Consider the following 24,085-nt stretch of genomic DNA (forward strand, 5'->3'; position numbering starts at 1 on the left):
GATCAGGTTGCACAGAGCCCTGTCCAACCTGCCCTTGAATGTTTCCAGGGATGGGGCATCCACCACCTCCATGGGTCACCTGTTCCAGTGTTCCACCACCCTCATGGTAAAAAAAAAAATAATAAAATTCCTGATGTCTAGTCTTAATCTACCCTCTTTTAGTATAAAATCATTACCCCTTGTCCTAACACTAAAGGCCCTGTTAAAAAGTCTGTCCCCATAGAATGATTATAGTTGGAAAAGACCTATAAGATCATCAAGTCCAACCGTCAATTCAACACCACCATGCCTACTAAATCATGTCCCGAAGTGCCATGTCTACATGTTTTTTGAACACCTCCAGGAACGGTAACTCCACCACTTCCCTGGGCACCCTGTTCCAATGCTTGACCACTCTTTCAGTAGAGAAATTTTTCCTAATGGCCAATCTAAATCTCCCCTGACACAACTTGAGGCCATTTGCTCTCATCTTATCTCTAGTTACTTGAGAGAAGAGACCAACACTCACCTCACTACAACCTCCTTTCAGTTAGCTGTAGAGAGCAATGAGGTCTCCCCTCAGCCTCCTCTTCTCCAGACTAAACAATCCCAGTTCCCTCAGCCGCTCCTCATAAGATTTGTGCTCCAGTCTCTTCACCAGCTTCATTGTCCTTCTCTGGATGTGCTCCAACAACTCAACATCTTTCTTGTACTGAGGGGCTCAAAACTGCACACTGTATTCGAGGTGTGGCCTCGCCAGTGCTGAGTACAAAGGGATGATCACTCCCTTACTCCTGCTGGCCACACTGTTCCTGATATAAGCCAGGATGCTGCTGGCCTTCTTGGCCACCTGGACATACTGCTGGCTCATGTTCAGCTGGCTGACAACCAGCACCACCAGGTCCCTCCTCGCCAGGCAGCTTTCCAGCCACTCTTCCCCAAGCCTGCAGCGTTGCACAGGGTTGTTATGACCCAAGTACAAGACCCAGCATTTGGCCTTGCTAAACCTCTTACAATTTACCTCAGCCCATTGGTCTGGCCTGTCCAGATCCTTCTGCAGAGACTTCCTACCCTAGAGCAGATAAGACACTCCCGCCCAGTTTGGTGTCATCTGCAAACGTACTGAGGGAGCAGATCATTGGTAAAGATATTAAACAAGACTGGCCTCAAAACTGAGCCCTGGGGAACACCGCTTGTGAGTGGCCACCAACTGGATTTAACTTGGTTCACCATTCTCTGGGAGCTTGGCCAGACAGACAGTTTTTTACCCAGCAAAGAGTACACCTGTCTAAGATATGACCTGCCAGCTTCTCTAGGAGAATGTTGTGGGAGGCAGTGTCAAAGGCTTTACTGAAGTGCAGGTAGATAACAACCACAATCTTTCCCTCATCCACTAGGCAGGTCACCTGGTCACAGAAGGCAATCAGGTTAGACCTGCCTTTCATGAACCCATGTTGGCTGGGCCTGATCCCCTGGCTGGGGATCCATCTTTCTTACAGGCCCTCTTGAGGTACTGAAAGACTGCTATAAGGTCTCCATGAAGCCTTCTCTTCTCCAAGCTGAACAGCCCCAACTCTCTCAGCCTGTCCTCACAAGAGAGGTGCTCCAGCCCTCTCATCATCTTTGTGGCCCTTCTCTGGACCTGCTCCAACAGGTCCATGTCCTTCTGATGTTGCAGGCTCCAGAGCTGGATGCAGTACTGCAGGTGGAGTTCCACTACAGCAGAGCAGAGGGGAACAATCACCTCCCTCCACCTGCCGGCCACACTTCTCTTCATGAAGCCCAGGATACAAGTGGCCTTCTGGGCTGCGAGTGCACATTGTCAGCTTACACGTAGCTTTTCATTTACTAGTACCCCCAAGTCTTTCTCGGCAAGGCTGCTCTCAGTCGTTTCATCCCCTAGCCTGTGCTGACACCAGTGGTTGCCCTGACCCAGGTGCAGGACCTTGCACTTGATCTTAGTGAACCTCATGAGATTCAATGACTCGGTATCACAAACTTTACTGACCTCTTTTTTTCCACATTATTTCATTGGAAGAGAACAAAACAAAATTGAGATGCTCATATAACATAAATACTGACCCACTCCACCAAGAAAAATTGATAATTTATTTCAGAACAATTCAAATCTGCCTTAAGACCTACAAATCCACACACTACTCATAGTACTGTATTTTATAGCTGTGTTTTGGGGCATTTGTTTGGCCTGTCATTTATTATACAATGCAAGGCCTGAGGAGCAGTATTTAGCTGATGTAAAGGATGAACATCCATCAGGAAAGGACTGGAGTAAGCTTTGTGTATGTCATACCCTGCAGGTTACAGGCTCTACATTTAAAGCCCTTTCCTGCTCATGTAAGAAAAGTATCAGCAGCGGAATGCTTAATACAGTACATGGTAGGTACATCATGATTTAAGGTACTTTATCTAAAATTTGGTTGCACTCCTAACGGAAGTGAAAAACTCACGAGTTTCATTAGACTAGATTTTCTTCTGTAGTGTATAAAGACCTCAAAGTAAGGTATTTGACCTTAAAATGCTAAAAGCTATATAACAGGCTATTTTTTCCTCTGTGGAATTAAAAATGTAATAGAAACATCAAATCATAGAATAGTTTGGGTTGGAAGGGACCTTTAAAGGTCATCTAGTCCAATCTCTTTGCAAGGAGCAGGGACATCTCCAACCAGATCAGGTTGCTGAGTGCCCCATCCAACCTGGCCTTGAATGTTTCCAGGGATGGGGCATCAACAATATCTCTGGGCAACCTGTTCCAGTATGCCACCACCCTCATGGTTAAAATTTTTTTCCTAATGTCTAATCTGAATTTATCTCCATCTATTTTAAAACCATTACCACTTGTCCTATCGCAACAGGCCTGCCAAAGAGTTTTTCCCCCATCTTTCCTGCAGGCCCCCTTTATGTACTGGAAGGCCACTATAAGGTCTGCCTGGAGCCTTCCCCAACTGTCTCAGCCTGTCCTCATAGGAGAGGTGCTCCAGTCCTCTGATTTGTCTTCAATGCTCTATGAAAAAGAATTCTTTACCAGAGTCTGATAAATTGTTCTTCTTTTCATGCATTTCCTTCTCCTGGTTATTTAAAATGAAGTCTTCTTGAAAAACATGGAATAACTGCGTTTTCCTGCCATGCTAAGAAAGCAAAAACACAAGAAATGCATATCATGCAGTGTACTGTTTAAGATTGCTCTCTAACATGGGAGGTTTTAACTTGATTGTTAAAGTTATACACATCAATGAAAGACTTCTCAGGAAAATGCACCTTCATTACTCACAATTTTTTCATTTACAGGTACTATGAAACTACAAGTATATGCCAGAATTAGTTTTTAAAGCTCTCATCTTTACCTGATGGAGAGCTACAAGTACAGCCTTATTATTAACACTTTTAAAACAAGCTTATTACGATATAAAATGAGTATAGAAAAAGGTCTTACAAGCTCTGTGATAGCATCTAATTCAATGATACATCCTGGCCGAGCCGTAGATTGCTGACTTACGATGTTGAAAACTTCACCAACATATTTCTGTTTAAAAAGAGCCAGTGGGATGGTATTGTTAACTCAGTTTTGTGCATTTCTGTGGCACAGCCTGCTAGGTAGGTTCATCATCACTAAGCAAATGTTAACTAGAACTTTAAATACACACTAGTTGCAATCCACCAAGAACATAAGTAACACTCCTTGTTATTAAGAGTCACACTGGTATTGATGGCTGAAAGGTGACAAGAACTTGCATCTCTCCTCTGGAAAGCTCTGCATGTAGCAGTTTTTGTCCTTTCCCCAAGCTGCACTGTCATCTCAACTTTTCCTTAGGATGGACAACGCACACACACAATTTGTTGCTCTATTATTACTCTTTGTAGCACAAGTGTTTCAGGAGCATTTCTCAACCACTGACCTGCCTCAATATGCAGAGTTTGAGATTAAATGGTATTCAGCATGGCTACAACGTGAAACCTCAGCAAACAGCTTAGTTACCAACACGTTTGAAACTAGTGCTACTAAACGAAGTCCCAGCCTCCAAAAACTTGAGAAAGCCTTTCACTTACTGAAATTTCTGGATTGGAGAGCTCACACAAAAGCTTCTTCGCATCTATTACAGCTTGATATAATCTCAAATGCTGTCCATCACTAGCCACAAAGCAGGCACTTGGAGAATTACAGTATGCACCTGAAAAATAAGAGTGGACAATGTGCTCAAATATTCAAACACCAACTTGCTCCTCCTTTTTTGGCAACAGACAATTTTGAAGTTATGAAAGAAAACAATGTAGTGTAAGAAGAATTCTCTCTTGTTAATTTCTATTCACAAGAAAAAACTACAAAGTTTAATGCTGCGCTCACCAACCAAATAAAAGTATATGAAAGAAAATGGGTATTCCATCTGCAAACTAGACCAAAATGTACCTCTGCTTTTAAGTACTCAACGTACTCTGAAGTATGCACTAGCATCTAAGAACTTTACTGCATTAGCTCCTAAAATATCAAATTCAAAAAAGAAGGCAGGAGAACACAGCAACTCTTCACACAGGAATAAACAATTTCCAAGTAGCAGCAGCTTGGAAATTTGTGAAATAAAGGACCCATGCTTAACATTTTTTCCATTGCATTCAAGTATATTTACATTCTCTATTTAATAGCATTATTAGGTTATATTACTTTTATTCTAGAACACTTGACAAATCAGGAAATCAAACTCACCAAGGCAATAGCTGGGTATAAGTGTGGGCAGCCATGCAACATTAGAAAAAGCTGAAACATGGAGAGAATTGATCCGAGCGAGTTCAGAAACTCCACCAGAAAAGGACAACGGTCCAACAGGGTCAACTCTCCAAAGAATAAGTTCACTGTAAACTGCATTGGGATCCTGGAACGTTACATCTGCATTGCCTCTACTCTGAAGTCTTACTGGTGACTCCTGAGACTTTAAAGAATCATTTGCCTGGTTCACATTCTCAACATCTGGAGAAATTAGAGCATTGTGATGTGAGGTGGTAAGCAGCAGTGGTAACACCGAGTGGCAAGCTAAGTCATTAAGATGAAAACGGTGACCGCAATATCGGGATTTATGTGATATACTGAGTACAGTTGAAAAAGCAGATTCCTCAGCAAAACTCACTAGCCACTGGTTCAATGACCCATCTGCATGTTTGGAAATCATCATAACATTGGGTGTGAAGATACTTAGTTTTAAGCTGTTGGTTGATTTACTGTGCCCAGAAGAGATAAGCATAGACGAAGATCGTGTAAGGCCAGGAGGCTTTTGTTTGCCCTGCTGAATAGCTAAGTCAACATTTTTGGTACAAGCATACATCACTATACTTCTGCACAGAGAGTTTGCATCACCCGTCGGAAATGCAACAGGAATTCTTGACACAAATGACACCTGGAATTTTAAGAAAGAAAGAATAATTATCAAAGTTATTTTCTCATCATACTTCCCACTGAATAACAATGCATAATCCAGAAAAAAGTCAAGTACCTGCACCTGGCGAAACATGCCAGGCTGATATTCATCCAGCCAGTCCACATGCCATACTAGCAGTGAACCATCCATAGGATGTATACTGAACAGCATGTCAGCATTTTTACTCCATTCAGAAAGTAGTACTTCAATTTCATGATCAATAATAGCAGAAGATAAAGGAATAAGGCTCGAATTTGGAGTTGTTTTCTCATCACCCAGTTCCTTCTTTTCTTGATTTCCTTTTTGTTCATCTCCATTTTCACCAACTTCTAGAACACACACAGATACATATATATATACACACACACACACATATATATTATATTCAAAAGCAGAAGTACAGCAAGCAGTGTTATTCAGGCATGGGAGCACCTTTCAGGCCTTTAATAAATCACTCATACAAGCACAAACTTAAAATAAGGAAAATCTTAACCACAAATCCTCTAGTGGATCTCAGCCAATGACTAGCAAACTGAAATACTTTATAGTGCACCTTAATTTGAAACACTTTTATTTTTCCCCATTTTATATACATTTTTGCATGCACAGGCAGAACCAAAGTAGTCATCTCCAAAAGGTATATATTTAAATTGTCTGTATTGTGCTATAGAATAAAACTATTTAAATTATGTCTTCATTAATATTTTTTTAAAAAAGAAAGTTAATTCTAAGGTTACACTTTTTCCCTTAAACATGTTAAAATAACACATTGTCATGCAAAGGCCTCCAGGTCAGCCTAAGTAGTGACTTTTACAAGTCACTTAGGTAGTTCCAGTGTAAGGGGAGGATATGCACAGAAATGCTACTGTAATCTGTCTGTATGCTTATATGTCAATTTGCCCACCTTTTATTTCATGTAAAAAAACATTACAAAATACTTTGTAAAATGAAAGCCACCTCTCTACAATAAGACTTTTACCTTCTTCTGATCTGCCATCCATTTGATTAGATTCCTCAGTGTTAGTCTCAGGAGAATGATGTTCAAAACTCTTTTTAAGTTGCTGCAAAAATACCTCCATGGATAAGGTAAAATGAAGTTCCTTATTGTTCAGCCAGTGCACAACAAAAGGTCCACTTTTTTCCTCATTTTCACCAAGGCTCAGAGATGTGATAGAAGGAAGTAGAGGAATATCTAACAGAAAAAGATGTTGACATTTTTGAAAACAAAGTAGCTGAGCCAAAAATAATTTTAGATTACTTTTAAACAAAAGCCCTACTATTAAAAAAAAAATACACTAAATGTACTGCCACTTGTCCTTCATTTCACCAATAACATCTATTTGCAGTATCGCATTGCTTGACTGCTATGACAAGAGATGTTCCACAGGGAGGGTCTTCGGTGTGCTTACGTTAGGCTCAGAGTATGGGCCTGTGCTGTTACATGTTCATGATTTAACACTGTCTGTACAGGTTAATTTACCCTGTTTTTCACTACTACAGCTCAGTACGAACCAAATAATTTAAGCATAATATCCCACCACTTAGTCCAGAGTGGAGGCTGCAGTAGATCAAGGACCACATACGACAGGGCTTACAATAGCAAAAACTAATACAGTGATTGACTTGAAGATGATCAGAGGGCTGGAGCACCTCTCCTATAAACACAGGCTGAGAGAGTTGGGGCTGTTCAGCCTGGAGAAGAGGAGGCTCCAGGGAGACCTGATAGCGGTCTTCCAGTACCTCAAGGGAGCCTACAAGAAAGATGGGGCGAGACTCTTCAGTAGGGCCTGTTGCGATAGGACGAGGGGTAATGGTTTTAAAATAGAGGGAGGTAGATTTAGATTGGATATCAGGAAAAAATTTTTTACAGTATGAGTTGTAGAACACTGGAACAGGTTGCCCAGAGAGGTGGTGGATGCCTCATCCCTGGAAATGTTCAAGGCCAAGTTGAGCAACCTATCTGGTTAGAGATGTCCCTGCTCCTTGTAGGGGGGTTGGACTAGATGACCTTTGAAGGTCCCTTCCAACCTTAACCAATCTATGATTCTATGATTCTATGACTCTGTAACACCATCACATAAAGCCAGGATTTTTTTATTCCTATAGATTCTGTTATCGTTTTATACAGTCCTATGATGCTACTTGGTGGCTGTGAAAAACAAAGTAGTAATCACAAAGTTAAGTGACAGAAGTATCAGACTGCTGCAGAGTAACATCATTCAAATTAAGCACGGCTAAAAGGCAGCTAGGTGATTTACTGTAATTTCCTCGAACAGGTCATATAGCAACATGTTAAAAGCTCAGTCTGCATTTAATTCCCACCTAGATGTCTCCACATATACTCTCATCTCCTTCTCCCTATTTATATAGCATTATGTAAATTTCATGCCCTGAGAGACAAAACACTTTTTACTCCAATTCTGCTTTTTTTTCCCCAAAACCAGCGACAGCTTTGGAGTACCTACCCTCCAGTCTAGCCTAAGAAAATGGTAACTCAGAGCACATAGTTATAAGAAAGGACCACCATGGCTACCAGTAATTTTGTTGTGGGGAGACAACGCATCAGGAGAGGAGGACAAGAGCAGCATAGAGTACTTAAGAACTCCAGTCTGCCTTCCTAAAAAGGCCAATTAATGCCAGTCTCAAAAATACCATAATACATTTGGAAAAAACAGAACTCTGAGCGAAGAATTCTGTTGACCTCTCTTTGGACAACAAAACTAAAGTAAACTTGAATAAGAAGGTGAACTGGAAAGATAACTTTTCAGATTAGATTACAAATCTATGTACTTTGAGTATATCTCAAAAAACTGGTAAGTAAATAACTTTTTTTCCCCCCAATTCTCTTACCTCAGAACTACCAGCTTCTAGCTGATGATTGGCTCTAGAAAAAATCCTTAGTGAATTTCTATTTGCTTCATAAATCCCCTTCACTCTTTCCAGAAAACTTCTAAGGTCTTTGGAGTCAATAACTTTTTCTGGATTTGCCTAGAGATAATTATGCTCTAACAATCACCGCTTACTCCTTTTACTGAACTCGACTCAGGCTGAGTATCAGTTAGAATAACACTCTAGTATAAAAGAAGGTCTCAAGGATTTTGTTGCTACAAGAAAATGGAGTTTCAAAATTAACAATAGAACACAAATACAATAAAAATTAACATGACATTCTTTTATATGACAGCATTATTCTTCCTCAAAAAGTGAATGAGAAAGAGAGCTGCTTTGGCCTTAGTTTTTATCAAGTACTCTATTGTAATAAGGGCAAATTTTCAAGTGGGAGATCACAAACCAATTTGCTTTAAATTATATGAGAGAAAATACAATTAGGTTTTCAGATGAAATTTAATTTCAAAAGGGCAAACTAAAAGAACTACCTAGAGAATCTCGTTAGACTGAGGTACTTAAGGACTTGTCTGTGAGAGAGAACAGCTATTTCTTCAAATTAAGATTTAAGATGTCAAACATATATCAAATAGAAGTTGTGCATTAAAGAACAACCCGTGATCCTCCAATTTACTGAGTTAAAGACCAAGTCATCCAGAAGACAGCATAAAGATATATGATATTAATACAGATAACACAGAAGGAATACAATATTAAAAAGGCCAAAGACAAGTGCTAGACACTTAGGAAAATATTTCACCATTATTTTCACAAATTATGTTAATTTCCATTCTTGGAGTTTGCTGTTGGGCATATTTATATTGCAAAAACTATCAAAAGCTCAATTAAAGTTTACTTACTTGTTATGTATAAACAAACAAGGAAAGAAGTGCATTAAGGGTATATATAAAATATATACAGTGAAAGATTATGTGCTAGTCACATCAAAAGGTTAGCTAGCTCCTTGAACAATTTGAAGACACAGAAATGCAGAGAGGAGAACTACAAATCTCCAAGAAGCCTTGGAGAAATCTTCCTTTATGACATAGGGTAGTAACATATATTATGACTGAAGACACTTCCTGAAGAAATAGGACAGTATTGATGGTATAGAATGAAACTGCAAAAAGTTTCCTTTTGGTAGGCTGGAAGTGATTCTAGTCATACCTGTTAAAAGAAACGTGAACCAATACTAAAAAAGGTGAAGACTAACTCTAATTGTACAGGAGAAAGCATTTACAGCTTGCTTAGTGCAGCAATGGTAATGGAAACCAATAGTTCTTTATAATTGTATCAAAGACTGTTCAGCTACAAATATGAACTAATCACAAATGCCTTTAGGTCAAAATTGGCCGTTCAAACAAGGGCCAGTGGGAACAAAAAGCCAATTTAAAAATACTATTTATAAGACAGAGTATAACTAGTTTAAGAAAAGGACTATATAATATGTTTGCTCATAAAGTCTAGACATAGGGTATCATATCACAGCAATAAAAACCTAATGAAAGGCCATTCAATATTGCATTTCTACTCAAGTTTTTCAATAAGCATACATGCATTTTGTTTTCAGCATACACAAACGATTATGAAGACAAATATTAGCGACTATAGGAGATTTTCCTACATGATGACTACAACATATTCCTGGAGTACAAGAGAATATTAGAAGTTTATGGAACACAAGATGAGTGTGTGTTTTGCTTGGTTCAGTGACAGAACAGAAGTACAGGGATGTATGGTTATATCAGACACTTAGTGTCAGGTACTCATTTTAAGAAGCTTGAAAAATTTTTATTTATCAGTGTGCTCTCGGTATAACATACAATTCGCAGAAAATTCCTAACTCCAGTTACAAACTCTTAGCCTTCTGCATGTCAAACCACTGTGAATATCAGTTAAAAAATATCAAAAATTAGAGATGAGATTACTGTAGAGGAAATGTATTCTAACAATTTCATTACTGTAGAAGACTCTTCCATGCATTAAGTGAAACCAACATGCTAGTAATTTTGCATGATCATGTGAATACTGTACAAATACATCTGAATCAGTTAAGCTTACACAGACAACACAGACCTAGCAGAAATTGTAGCTTACACTGTAGCAAGGATTCACCATACATCTTACCTGTGGCTGGATTGATACTGGCAGCAATATGGAAGTGACAAAGTGCATTTGCATGAGGAGGGATGTTCCTGTGAACTTCGTGGGGATCTTGCTGATGTGGAGCATATCCAGTATGTGCTACAACAGCACCTGATCTCCTCCTCCCTCGTCGGAAGTGCCTCAGGTTTAACTGCATGAAGAATAAGGTGTCATTTTAGATTCCTTTCAAAAAGCAGATTTCATCTGTAAGTGGTCTTCTAGATACTAGTGAATTTTTTTTTTTTCAATTTAAAAGCTACTTTAAAGCATTAGTGGAGTTTCTCGCAAAAAAATCACACCATTCAGGTTGTATCTGTAGTAAAGAGATATCAGTGTCTTCACATTAATTCATGAAGGCCCATCTAGTAAGTGCTTCGTATTTCAGTATACAGACAGTGTTCCTACAGTTTTTATACTTAAACAGAAAATACTATTGTATCTTGAATAAGCATGTATACCATGCTTATTCAAGACTCTAAACATAAAGTAGCAAATCTGAATAATCTCATTTCAGAGACTGAAAAAACAGATCAGTACTTTGGATCTGATCAGATCACTGTTTCCACTCCCATCACAGGGGCCCAATGAGTTTTAAAGTCTTCCCCCTTCGTGCAAACAGATCTTTCCAAGGGAAAAATAATATTCAATCTTTAAGACTGACTGTGCTAGTGTTAAAAAGTCCCTCCCCACATACTGTACAGTTCAAGGCCATTGTGCTGTATATATCTACATACGCACTCAAAGGTACAAGAAGGTACACGACTTGTATTAAGGATGGTATTACTCTTGGCATTCCTTTTCACTTGCTATCCTTTACATCTTACCACAGCGTGCCCATGTGAAAGATATTTCTCCCAGTTTTTACATAATTGTTATTTCTGATCTCTAATGCTTCCTCTTATTTCCAGCAGGAACACAGAGTTGTCTCCAACTTCTCTTCCCCTCTCTCTTTCAATACTTTTTCTTTGCTGTGTTGTACCTTTCAGCCTGTCCTATTTGTCATCTGTGCCACATGTGCTAAGAAAGCACCACGATCACGCTAAATACATCACTCCATCAAGACAGGAGCATAATACCCACATAGTGTCTACACAGATTTGCAGACCACTAATGATTCGCCTTCCTTCTGCTTCCAATTGGTTAGAAAACACTACATGGTAAGTGTCATTTGCCTTAGAGATACAACTTACGAGCAGTCTGCTCTACTTGAGAACTACAGCAGAAAGGAAAGGAAACAAAGGCTTTCCTCCTTCCATATTATAACTGTTTTTTTCACTTGCAGAAGCCAGAGAACATCTCACAGCTTCAGAGGTAACAAGTGAGCCCCTAGCATACATCTTAAGGCAGTATAATTAATGGGTTTCACATAGCCTATATACATTATGTGCTCCATGCTGCTCCTAGTCTTTTTAACTAGAAAATCCAAAGTATTTTGCTTCAGTTACCACAGAAAATAGCCAGTAGTAACATAAAGACAGTGCATCTTCTACTGTGAAAGCTTAGTAGGACGGCTGTCAGTTTAGCGCTCCTAAGGAGGATTTCAAGTAGATCCACTCTTTTATTTTATGCACATTTATGGTATCAAGGATTTCAGCTTCTGACACATGTCTGAGTTACTAATTACGATCCTATCTAAAATGACGTGTGCATACATGTGTTTATTCTCACTGTTCAATTTCACTTCTTACCTCTAAAGCACTTTGGACTTTTTCCTTACTTGAAGTATTTCTCTTGAAGTTATTTGTGAAGTTCACTGCTTCACTCCAATTGTTGCATCCTCCGCTATACAACAGACTGTCATTGGGTAACAAAGTCTCTGCCCAGAGACGACAAACATTATCCTTACAGCAAGTCAGGAGCACATTGCAGACAGCACCACTAATGAAAGAAAATTTGATGCGTGAAGAAGTTGCTTACTATCATGTAGCATCAAAATAAAGCAACAGTACCAAACGGCTTTCCATTAGCAGTTTTCAGAATTGCATCAAGTAACTTACCAATACTAAGGAAAGAAAAACTCAACAATACATGCTTAGGAAAACAAATCATGTGTGAAAGGCTTTCATATCTATTCAAGTATCTGAATACAGATAACCTCAAAGTTCACTACATAATGTGCAACACCAAATCTTCAATTTCAGTGTACAGAATTAGGCAGAGCTGGAAAAGCAAAACTTATGTTTTTCTTTTTAAAGTCCTTTACATAAAAAGCTAATCATATTCTGGATACTTGTTCTCAATTCTCCAGATCTTACTGCAACTTCACACTTACAAAATTATATATACAAACCAGAGAAATCAAGGTAATACCAGGAACTTTAAAAACAGTCAATTTAAAACTTCAAACTTTTCTTAATTATTTTACCAATTAGATTTACACCCCAAAAATCCAATTAACCTAAATCAGGCACTGATAAAACTATGCAGATCACCAGGTTTCCAGTCCATATAAGCTCACAATTTAGTTTTAGCTAAGACTCAAAAGCTATATAGATCACCTGTCTGCATTGTCCAAATGCAAACTCTTAAGTATCATGGAGTAGGTGGATTTTCAAAATTGATTTAAGGACTACAGTAGTGGTTTTATGAAGACTTTTATGCTTAAAGTTTGGTATAAAAGACAGCATAAACTTGCTGAAACACACACAGGTACGCAGAATTCAAACGGCTACTATTTGGAATAATATGGCAAAAAGATGGTTGCAGGCCACAGAACTGCTAACGCTACTTCAGTCTGAGATTGCAATTACTGGTGAACACTAGGGACAGATCATTCAGGAATCGTCAGATTCCTAAAAAAAAAGAAAAAAAAAATCAAACTCAAAACACCAATTCCAAATGATCATTTTAATTCAATTTCCAGATACTGTTCCTGACAGACGTCTGGTTTTGTACTAGGTAGAGAAAGAAATTAAGAGACACGGAAATATATGAATGTTTGAGAAAGGTGACGTAAAGCAACAGGACTTTTGAATTGCTCTGATTCCATTGGGACAGAAAGAGAGAAATAAGCTGGAATCAAATGCGTGAATAGTCATTTAAGACACTGCAATCAAAAAGATGCAAAGAGAGGTTATTTTTCAAGAGCTGATTTTAGATTTAGTCCAATTTCTAAGCCAGTCTGTGGTGCACTCTATCTTTCCAGTTCCTTCCCAGGCAAGAGGATGCTTATCATCCCCTCAAGAACTTCAGTGTGAAGGAATTATATGAAGGCACACAAACAATATATAAGGTGTGCAAACTCAATTATTAACTAAAGTAAACTTGTGTCACTATATAACTTGTGCCACTGTTGACTGTACAGCTGGGAAGATTATACAGTTTGTGTCTTCAGGGCAACTTACAAACCTCAAGTTATTAGAGCTACTGACCGTGGCATGAATTTACTGGTCTTCCTCCATGAAAATGCGTTTACTGATCGAGGATGAGCCAAATAAACAAATGAAAAATCAACTTCTTTTGCTTGTTTTTCTGGACTTGTGCCAGGTGGTGTTATGGCTGATCGCCAGCTGTCTGCATTGTACCATATTTTCACAAGACAATCATCCTGGTGAAAGAAAAAAAGACAGTAAAAAAGACTAGCTTGCATAAGAACATGATGCACTTCAAGTACTCCTGGGTATGTCTCCCATGTTATTGTTTTTCTTTGAAGTTAAATACTTTTCTGATGACAGAAAGTCAGCTCAGTAAACAGAACTTCAAAACATAATCGTAAAGAAACATGGTAGCAGAGCTTCCTTTTAATCTCTCTTGCCATTACCAACTTGGATTTAATTTTGCTCCTTCTGATGAGCTGCCAGCTTTTAACCAAAAAAATGCAAGCTATACTGGCTTGAGCTGGTATTCACATGTTGATACAACTTACTGTACTTTGACAGAAAACCCTCAAAACCTACACACACAAATTTAAATGTTAGGAATACAAACAAAGGTCAAAGATGACATCTCAAAGCTCAGCCTGCTTTTCTTAAATACTCACATATATAAATTGGAAAAAAGTCATGTTCATAGAGTCCTTGTTCTTATGTCTTTAAGAACGAGATAAGTTAATCTGGACCTACATTTGCAGGTTGTTGATCAACTATTAAATACGAATGGTACTGAAATACTGTGTTAATCTGGGTATGCTTAACACAACCCTATTGGAGGAAGAGGGAGGTTGTTTGCTGACCAGCATCTTCTCTCATAAAAATTAAACAAAGAAAGAAGACACAGAAACAAAGATGCATTTTAAATATTCTGCAGGTAAGTAATTAACTTAGTCATTTATGGTAAAAAAATTCATTATTAATTTTCCTGCTTAGTAATTTTTCCTCCTTATTCCTACTTATTTATTAATTCTGCTTTGCATGACTTCACAATGTAACATAACACAACAGGACTTAAGACATATCAGTCAAAAACTCTGCAAGGCTATTACCCATATAGAAGCTATTTGCAGATTAATTTATTTTTCCACAATTCAGTCATATTGTAACAATAGAATCCATTAAAACTTGACTTTTAAAATAACTATTAACTACTACCCATAAAAAATACATAGTGAAACACATAGTTTGTATTGCCAACAACAAAAAAACCCACACTTTTTCTTAATAAAACTTGTAGTCAAACAATGTTATAAGTAATAGTTATCTTAACATGACTGGAATAACTCGTTTCAGACAGTAAATGGCTAAAGACAACACAGAACACACAGCAAGCAACTGATGTTGCAAATAAGCAAAACAGGAATAGAACATGAGAACCCGTTGCTTTGTTATTATACAAAGTAAAGTTTATCAACAAGAAAGTCTAGTATTTCACTTTGCGTCTTGGAAACTAGTCAACTGGAATAGAGTTTACCTAGAAAAAGTAATTTGGACTATTTTACAGGTTTGTTACATCTTTCTTCCTCAAAGATAGCACAGGCCTTAGAAGTTAGTCTTCTAAGCAAGCATAATGAAGTAGCAACCTTTAGAGATAAAACCACACACCTACAACTAAGCAAAATGTGTGCTACTCATCTGTTCTTGATGCATACAACTGAATAACAAAAATATACATGACAACTACCTTTTAAAAGCAAGACTGATTTGCAGACTGAACCGTCCTTGAATCTTTGTGCTTCCAGTATATATTAAGAGACATAATGATCCAAACAGCAACAGTGAAGCTCTACATACTACTACTAAATCAAACACTGTTCTAACCAATCTTTATGTGTACATACTACTTTCTCATTCATGCTTCCCAGAGAGACTAGACCATACTGCCCAATTGCCTTTCATTCTTATATATGAAACTTGTTTTGTCAGGTTAATACTGCTCTGGACACTTAAACCAGGTTTTCTCTAATCTCAGCAACTGCATTGTCCCAATTAACTCTCTGCTAGGTTCTTCAGTTGGTAGCACACACTTGATGCCTACCTGCTTCTATCAATCTGGGTTAAAACTGCTTATACTCTTAAGTTTTCTGTTTCCTTTAGAAAAAAAAAAAAAACAGTAATCTGAAAAATTTTTATATTCTTCCCACAATCTACTTTGATAATTCCATAAATTCTCCTAACATGGGTCTGGACATTCTTACCGAAACTTTTGACTGGTATTAATGTGACTCTCTCCTCAAAAAAAGACAACAGTATTATTCGCAGAAAGCAACTACTCATTTCACATTCCTTAACAAGCAATATAGATTCTTGTACAGATTTGTCACACTTTCACTGGATCCTCTACATGATCTTGATTTTTTCTGGTCTGATTTGTTAGGATATTATTTTCTTATAAAATCTGAACAATAAGTTTTGTAGTATAAATATAACATTAGTTAAGTGTTTCAGGAAGTGAAAAGATACAACAGTGACATTTTGCTTTACCTTTTTTGCTTAATTTGTCAAGGGGTTTTATTGTTTTTGCTGACAGACTACTGAATGCTGAGCACACAGAACTAATCTGTAAGACTGGTCACAAACACTAACATTAACTATGTGCAAATATACCTGTGGAGTGGAATGTAAATTCTCTTCTATGTATACAAACAGGCATACAGAGACATTTACACAAAAAGACATTGAAGAGCTGTTTTTGATGAAGTATGTCACTATAATACTGAAATATTGAATACTTTCTCACTAGAAGGGTAACCAGCAGTAAGCTCATCCACAGATCTCCATTCCCCGAAGCTCTTCTCTTTCTGATGTCTTATAACTTGGTACTGATTAAAAATGGGTATTTTAAAACAGGAAGCAGTGAATATTTATTGGGTTCCCTCACCCCAAACTAGCTTTCTCACAAATTCTTATTTATCAAATTGTAAAGATGCATAGAGAGATCACTGGAAATACTAAGCAAAAAAAAAAAAAAAAATTAAAAAAAAATTTTTAATAAAAACTTTTTTATATAAATCTGTAGTTTTGTTTTGTTTGTCTGCTTTAATATCTTATCTGAATCAGTACAAAATAAATTAGGAAAAAATGCTTACCTTTCCGGCGGTAGCAAAAAACTCCCCATCCGGCGAGAATTTCATTAAACAAACTTGAGAAGCAGTTCTACGAAATAAAGACAATTAAAAAGAGAAAATAAGTTTTAAGAATTTTTTAGAACTCTAAACAGTTTTTTTCCCTTGAACTCATGAAAGTCATTTAATTTTTACATGCAAGTGTCCTTTGTATTGTGTGAAATAACTTAAGCTTTAACAAAGTCCAGAGGGATTAGGAGGTAAACTTGTGTGTCACATGGTTTTGGTTACACAGGAAAAATAGAAAAATAGAAAACCAAAAAGCTGTAGCTGAGAGTGCTACAATATCCAATATTCCAAATTATCATATGAGAAAAACAGCTGCTAACAGATTAAATTCTATGCAGATATGCTCTACTTCCACTTTACAATCATTTGGTCTTCCAGCTTATCTGAAAGATACTTCCATTCCTCATAGCTCCTACAGTTGTCAAGAAAACAAAAAGGTGTAAAATGACTAATATAGTAAAGAAGTATTTGAAAGCAGTTTTTACATTAACTGTCACACTGATAAAAGATGTCACACTAAAATAATCTAAACGTAAGTCTGTCGTTCATTTTTGCTGTGTTTTATTTTCACTGGAAATATTTATAAATTAGCTTCTTTTACAGGTTTTGAAGCACTGAGCTGTTGCCTAAGTGACTGGCTTATTAATGGCAACAAGAACACAAAATAATTCAATTGTGCAGCAGAAGTACTGTGTACATTTTCATCTTGAATGTATTAGACATCTCCAACAAGATGTGAGGCTTAACTTTCAAGAAGGATTAAGTTAGCCAACAGCTCAAGAAAAGCACGATGTATCTAGTGTGTGCAGTTAACGACCAGAAGTCAATTGCAAAAGCTGTGTATCAAAGAAAATCAATTTCCACCTACGTTTAAGCAACATTATCCTAGAAGAACCAATATGAAGACATTTGGGAATGCCTCCTTTGGACATTAAAATTATTCTGGCAAAGGGTAGTACTGCAAATTCATTATCCTGCAAAATTCTTAAAAAAAAAAAAAAATCTATTCTAAATCTAACTGAACTACAAATGCCAGAAGACAAAGGCAAAAAGGGGTGAACTGACAAAGCAAGCTCAGCTGACCCTTTCCAGGACCTACTGGAAGTACACAACACTCTGCTTTCTCTCCTCCACAAAACAGTTTAAAAGAGAGAAACAGGCTGATGGCTATGAAGAGTTCTGTAAGCTTTATGATGCAAAGGCAAAACATATTATTGAAGGGATGGAGGAAAAGCAGAATCTAAGTGATCTTGACTATTGTTAACAGAACCCCAGATTCTAAAACCATACTCATGACATTCTATCTACAGGTTGACTCCTCCTCTTACGAGGCTGTGAGACAAGAGTCCAAAGGTGTCTCAATAAATTGAGTAAGTCTTCCAAATTCTTTTATTTAGAAAGTCCATCACATTCAAAAGTAAACTTTCCAGCTGTCATTTGGTTTATATTGGGATTTTAAACACATCCTTGATTAAAGTTAGAGCGTACACAGAAAAAGGAACAACTGAAGGATTAAAAAAGGATTTTTTCAGGTACATCCAAGGAACTACCCAACTAATGCTAAGTGCTTCATAAAGAATAATTTCAGGTTGGTCTCTCCAGCCAGCCACTTTGGAAGACATAGAAAAGTTCATTTTAATCAGTTCTGCAAGCACAATAATTTTCAAATATGCAGCTCTCACCTTACTTCTTGTACAAGGAGCAAAGTCTACTGGTACAGCCTCAATAGCAGCCTTCCCTCAGTATTTTACTAGTGTTCAGCAGAACTGGAGAACTGACTAAGAACATAAACTACCCCAAAACCAACTACAACTGATCTTGTAGGAAGAAAGAAATGTCACATATTCAGGGAAATATGATTCACATTTATCATACATCAATAGTATTTATCAAGTAACAGTACAGAACAGGATTTCACAGAACTACATTAAATATTTAACCTGAAAGGTATGAACCATCAACAAAAAATTAATTGTCTTTAAACAAGTTTCTTACTTGCACTGCCAGATACACCTCCATTCTCCAAGTCCAGCATCTGTTCTTTCAGTTCTGTCACTGTCAGAAGAGTTTTCCAGAGGAACATTGGACCAAAGCTGAAGACAACTGGAACCAGTCAAAAGGCGAGTGCCTAAAACAAATACTTATAATTACAAAACAAGTAGCAAAATTCCGTAAAGAGAGAGACTTCCGTAAAGAGAGAGAAAAACCACTGTTGCAAAGCTGAAACTGCAGAACAAAATAAGCCATATATTATTGTAACATCTTTTCTACAGCAAAGCTACTGTAATAGCAGCATGCCTTTTACACATTCCCCTACGTGAATATATACTGGGTCAATCTTAAAAGAAGATACTCTCATATAAGACATTTTGATTCGAGTATCTACAGTTCAAACAGCGAAAATTAATCAAATTTTCAAAGTAGTTATTCACAAAAAGAAACACCGGAGCTAGGGTAGACATCTCTCTTTCACAACAAATACTTACCACTTAAGCTATGTTTTTAAACATTAGATATTGCTGAGATTAGGATAATTGAGTAAGATCATACAGATTTACCTAATATTTTGGCTTTCCTATGTAACAAGTGACAAGAGGTAGATTTCACTCCACTTTTGTGTTCTCTATAATGCTATGACAAAAAAAAAAATACTTTCCCTGTCCCCAAAGAATGGTGAAATTTCAATAAAAATTAGTTGCACTATCAAATATTTGGTGTTTATTTTATTCTATTCTTACCTGTGGGATCCCACGTTAGATTATGTGCTATGGTTTCCAGTAAGATTTGAGCATTCTTCTGCCACTGATAATGTAATGTCTGAAATTTCAAGTATTCACAAACATTAGCATTAAAATGCTTCCTTCCCCTCCCTTCCTCTTTTATAATAGAGATAGTACATCTTCACTGCACTCTCCAACTTTTTTGAAGGACATGTTTAAAAATACATTATTGTTTATCTAATAAAAATGGATTTATTCTGATTTTTAAACAAAATAGCTTTCCATTAATATAACCATACAAATAAAAGTTTCTAACTTATTTTAAAAATATAGCTTGAAAAAAAAAAATCAGTACATAAGATCACGATCAGAATCTGAGATTTTTTTAAAAAGAAGTCTGATTTTCTTTTAGAGAAAGAAAAAAGGTATTTCAAAAATGAAATACACTATACACTAAATGCACCTGATGTTTGCCATCAGTAGTATTGCTGAATTAAAGGATTTCAATAAGGTCAAGATAACATTTATGATGCTTTTCTCCCTTTTTTTTAATACACAACAGGACAGACAACTATCTTCAGATTTTTCATCTTTACTTCATTCACTGGAACATGCTGAGGATTAAATTCACTAAATATTTGTCTAGTCTGTTTTCGTAATGGGTTGCAAAGTTTTGAGGCTTTGAATTATAAAAGAAACTGAAATCATTACTGTAGATAATATGAAGAGCCAATAGGTTTTTTCCTTGATTCACCAACATTTTTAAAGTAATCATCTGCCACTCAAAAAATATCAAACCAATAGAAGTGAAAGTTTTAGATTCTGAATATTCTAGCAAATGAAAGAGAGACAATCTTACAACCACCTAAATTTGCTGGAAATTATTGCATAGAAGAATGAATTAACAGAATAATTTCCTCAATTACAAATATTTAAAAGCAACTCATAGGTGGATACTGCTTCTTCTATTGCTTACAGTTCCTACACTAACTTCAAAGTTTCAAACTAAGTGTAGTGTTTACCGGTATATAAAAACATTCAGGATAGAGTCAATGGCTCCAATGATCGAAAACAAAGCAGTCCTTCTAAAAAGTTCATATGAGCACAGGAAGTCACATTTTACCATTACCTTATTCCACTGCTTTCCAGTGGTATAAAATATTCTCTCTCTTTATAATATATATATATATACACACACACACACACACACACAATACCAGCCATTTAATTAATATATAAAATAGCACTTGTTTACAGGTACACCAGGAACCATATGACCGAGCTGGTTAGTACAAAGAAGGGAATCCACTATACGGCTGTATAAACAGCTTATTAATACAAACTGAGAGACCAAAACTCTGAAGATGTAGACAGAAGCTCCTTGAGCAACTGCTGTCAAAGCCCTTCTATTGTCAAACTGACTTTAACTAGAGTTTAATGCTTCTAATGATAAGAATAATCCTCTCCATGTAAGAAGCAGTTGTTCTTCACCATCACAAAACTGAAGAGTAAGCATTCAGTCAGATACCCTAAAAAAAGCCATAGATTTCTTGAAACTATTACAGATTTGACCAAGAGCATACAGTTTCACAAACTGAAGTTGAAATAAGAATTGTAAAACACATCAGGACACAAAGAGTACACGAGATGGTTCAAAAAAAATTCCTACTGTAATGTCTATACTCTTTGGAGAACGGGAGCATGCACATCTTTTGGGGTTCTGGAATATTTCAGTTATGAATTGCAGGGCTAGATAAATCAGTAATATAAAACCCTACAGTAAAATCTATTTCTTTTAAAACTACTTCAAATAACATGTCTCTGCTCTCCTTCTAGCACTTTCACTTCCCAAGGACCATCTTATCTCTTAGTTTTATCCTGGCACTAAAAGAAGGCATCAAAGAAATCTTTAACTTTAAAGCAAACCAGAAAAATGAGTCAGGCTTTATAACCAAGTAAATCAATTATGGAGTTATGAATTACTTACATTATGATGGCTGCTGTTCTGCTTCAAGAGGCTAACTGGCTCAAAGATACAAATCACATTTCCGTAAGAAGCTGCAATCTAAAGCAATTTATATTTATATGTACACAAACAAACACAGAAAAAAACAAGGTATACAACAAACAAGAATAAAATGCAAACTATTGAGTCAACTTTTAATCCTCCTTGTAGATAAATTTGAAGCTCACATCCATATTCCCTTCCAGTAACAGAAAAACATCACCTAGCAAAAATTATGAAGTGTTGATGATAACAAAAACATAATTCTTTATTTACACATTAGTCCCGATGAACTACTGAGAGCAAAGGTACACATAGGCTTTTTAATTATTTTTTTTTTTAAATCAGATCTATTATTAGTATTCTTTCCACGTTAAATTAGGTAAACATTCAAATGAGTCTGCGGAGTTCACATTCTCAGGAACATCAACAACATCAGTTCAAGGTACTTTTGTAGATTTCTGTGGCATGAGAACATGCTACACTATAGAAAGTTAATTTGTAAGACTTGACCTACACAAGCTAAACATCCAATGCAGAGAATTGTAAAACAGAAAAACTACTAAATATTAATACAAAATACTTCAAAAAAGTTCCAGTACAGTCAGATAATTAGTATTTCAAAGTTTTATTCCATCAGTGATATCAGCCACTGCAAACTTGCATTAAGACAAACTTAAAAGTACTTTTTCTCAAAATATCTCTATAGACAGTAGCTTAAAAGGCTTGCTAAGAAAAGCCAAAACAAGCCAAATTTATGTTAAAGACCTAAGGCAGAGAACAAAACCAGAACAGCCTAAGAGACTCGTCACAAGGCAATGTTACCTAAAACTACTCTGAAATACAGATTTACGAAAATGGAGTTTGCACAAGTCATGCATAATGGACAACCTGCATTCTGAGGTGATGCTTGATGTTAAAAGGAGCACATGTACAGTTCTGATATGCTGTGTCAGTTCCCTGTTTCTGCTAAATTCTGGCTCAAAGTATACAAAGCATTCCTTTAACAGCATCAAAGAAGGAGAGAGTCATTTTATAAAATACACTTTTATTTCAGTATCAGCCACAACAGTTTTAAGAAACAAAAAACCTCCTGAACTGTCATACCCAAGTTGTTAATACTATTTACAGTTCTGTTAATTACAGACGTACACGATCTGTACAAATGCACAGATGTACAAATGCACAGATCCATACAGATCCTAAAATCCATAGATCCGTGGCTTCGAGAGAAACCCTCAGCATTAAGAAGAATAGATAGTTAAATAAATTTCTATCACACTAACAACCTAAACATCAGGCTGACACAAAAATGCCAAGAATAATTTTGTCACAGTTGCAAAATGCCTGAAGAAACTTTTTGCTTACATCTTAGACAAATATCTGCCCTCTCTAATTATCTTTAACTACTTCACTTATTCTTTTATTCTCGTAATTCCATTCCACATCCTAACAGCAGATGTTTATACAAACTCATATTTATTAGATATTTTTTTTCCATTTTTCCAAGTGTGGACAGTTCTTCCAGTTTTTGTTGTTCAGTGGGTTTTTCAAACACATTAACATTAGCATGCCAAAATCCTAAACAAATAGTGTCCAGAGCAATTCCTGCCCCCTGAAAGTTTCCACAGGCTTCCACAATGATACAGCCAGTCAGACCAGTCCTCACTGAACAGCATGCCACCAAAAAGAATAATGTAAATTCATGTGTTGAAGAATTTCTGGAACTACCACAATAATCATCCAGACATCAAACAAATGCCCACTGTAGTCTCAAGTCCTGTTATTAGAAATAAGTTCTGCAGAGAAGCCTTACAGAGTTGTAAGTGACATTCCTAATGATAGACAGTGGTAGCGAGTGCACCCTCAGCAAGTCTGCAGATGGCATCGAGATAAGTGGTGCAGCTGATTTGCTAGAGGGAAGGGATGTCAGCCAGAGGGATCTGGACAAGCTTGAGGAGTGGGCACATGTGAACATCAGGAAGTTCAACAAGTGCAAGGTTGTGCACCTTGGGTAATCCCCAGTATCAATACAGACTAGGAGAATGAATGGATTGAGAGCAGCTCTGCGGAGTAGAACTTGGAGGTACTGGTAGATGAAAAATTAAACATGAGCCGGCAATGTGCACTCACAGCCCAGAAAGCCAACTGCAACCTGGGCTGCATAAAAAGAAAGGTCGCCAGCATGGTGAGGGAGGCGATTCTCCTGCTCTCATGAGAACCCACCTGGAGTACTACATCCAGCTCTGGGGTCCCCAGATCCCAAAAGACATGGACCTGTTCGAGTGGGTCCAGAGGAGGGCCACAAAAATGGTCAGAAGGATGGAACACCTCTCCTGTGAAGAAAGACTGAGAGAGTTGGGGTTGTTCACCTTGGAGGAGAAAGGGCTCCACAGAGACCTTACTGCAGCCTTTCAGTACT

At 37.1% G+C, this 24,085-nt stretch overlaps 1 protein-coding gene across 7 annotated transcripts in view; it reads right to left on the reverse strand.

The window, feature by feature from the left end:
- DMXL1 (Dmx like 1) overlaps nucleotides 1–24,085 on the reverse strand; it is an 86,955-nt gene that overhangs the window by 49,349 nt on the left and 13,521 nt on the right. For 5 of the 7 annotated variants that reach the window (XR_015261388.1, XR_015261389.1, XM_086769834.1 and 2 more), the window contains exons 3-15: nucleotides 21,646–21,723; nucleotides 19,677–19,755; nucleotides 18,934–19,066; nucleotides 16,894–16,960; nucleotides 13,805–13,980; nucleotides 12,122–12,311; nucleotides 10,416–10,584; nucleotides 6,382–6,594; nucleotides 5,478–5,731; nucleotides 4,697–5,381; nucleotides 4,045–4,166; nucleotides 3,431–3,520; nucleotides 3,023–3,125 (exon numbers count right to left, since the gene is read on the reverse strand). Coding sequence is in view for 5 of the 7 variants with exons in the window: in XM_086769834.1 (XP_086625960.1) it covers nucleotides 3,023–3,125; nucleotides 3,431–3,520; nucleotides 4,045–4,166; nucleotides 4,697–5,381; nucleotides 5,478–5,731; nucleotides 6,382–6,594; nucleotides 10,416–10,584; nucleotides 12,122–12,311; nucleotides 13,805–13,980; nucleotides 16,894–16,960; nucleotides 18,934–19,066; nucleotides 19,677–19,755; nucleotides 21,646–21,723 (2,359 nt within the window). In the remaining 2 variants the exon portion in view is untranslated. The remainder of the gene's footprint in view (nucleotides 1–3,022; nucleotides 3,126–3,430; nucleotides 3,521–4,044; nucleotides 4,167–4,696; nucleotides 5,382–5,477; nucleotides 5,732–6,381; nucleotides 6,595–10,415; nucleotides 10,585–12,121; nucleotides 12,312–13,804; nucleotides 13,981–16,893; nucleotides 16,961–18,933; nucleotides 19,067–19,676; nucleotides 19,756–21,645; nucleotides 21,724–24,085) is intronic. The other 2 variants (XM_086769835.1, XM_086769836.1) reach the window with 2 other exon arrangements.

The sequence above is a fragment of the Chlamydotis macqueenii genome, chromosome Z (assembly GCF_036417535.1).
Source record: "Chlamydotis macqueenii isolate bChlMac1 chromosome Z, bChlMac1.mat, whole genome shotgun sequence".
In the NCBI taxonomy this organism is placed as follows: Eukaryota; Metazoa; Chordata; class Aves; order Otidiformes; family Otididae; genus Chlamydotis; species Chlamydotis macqueenii.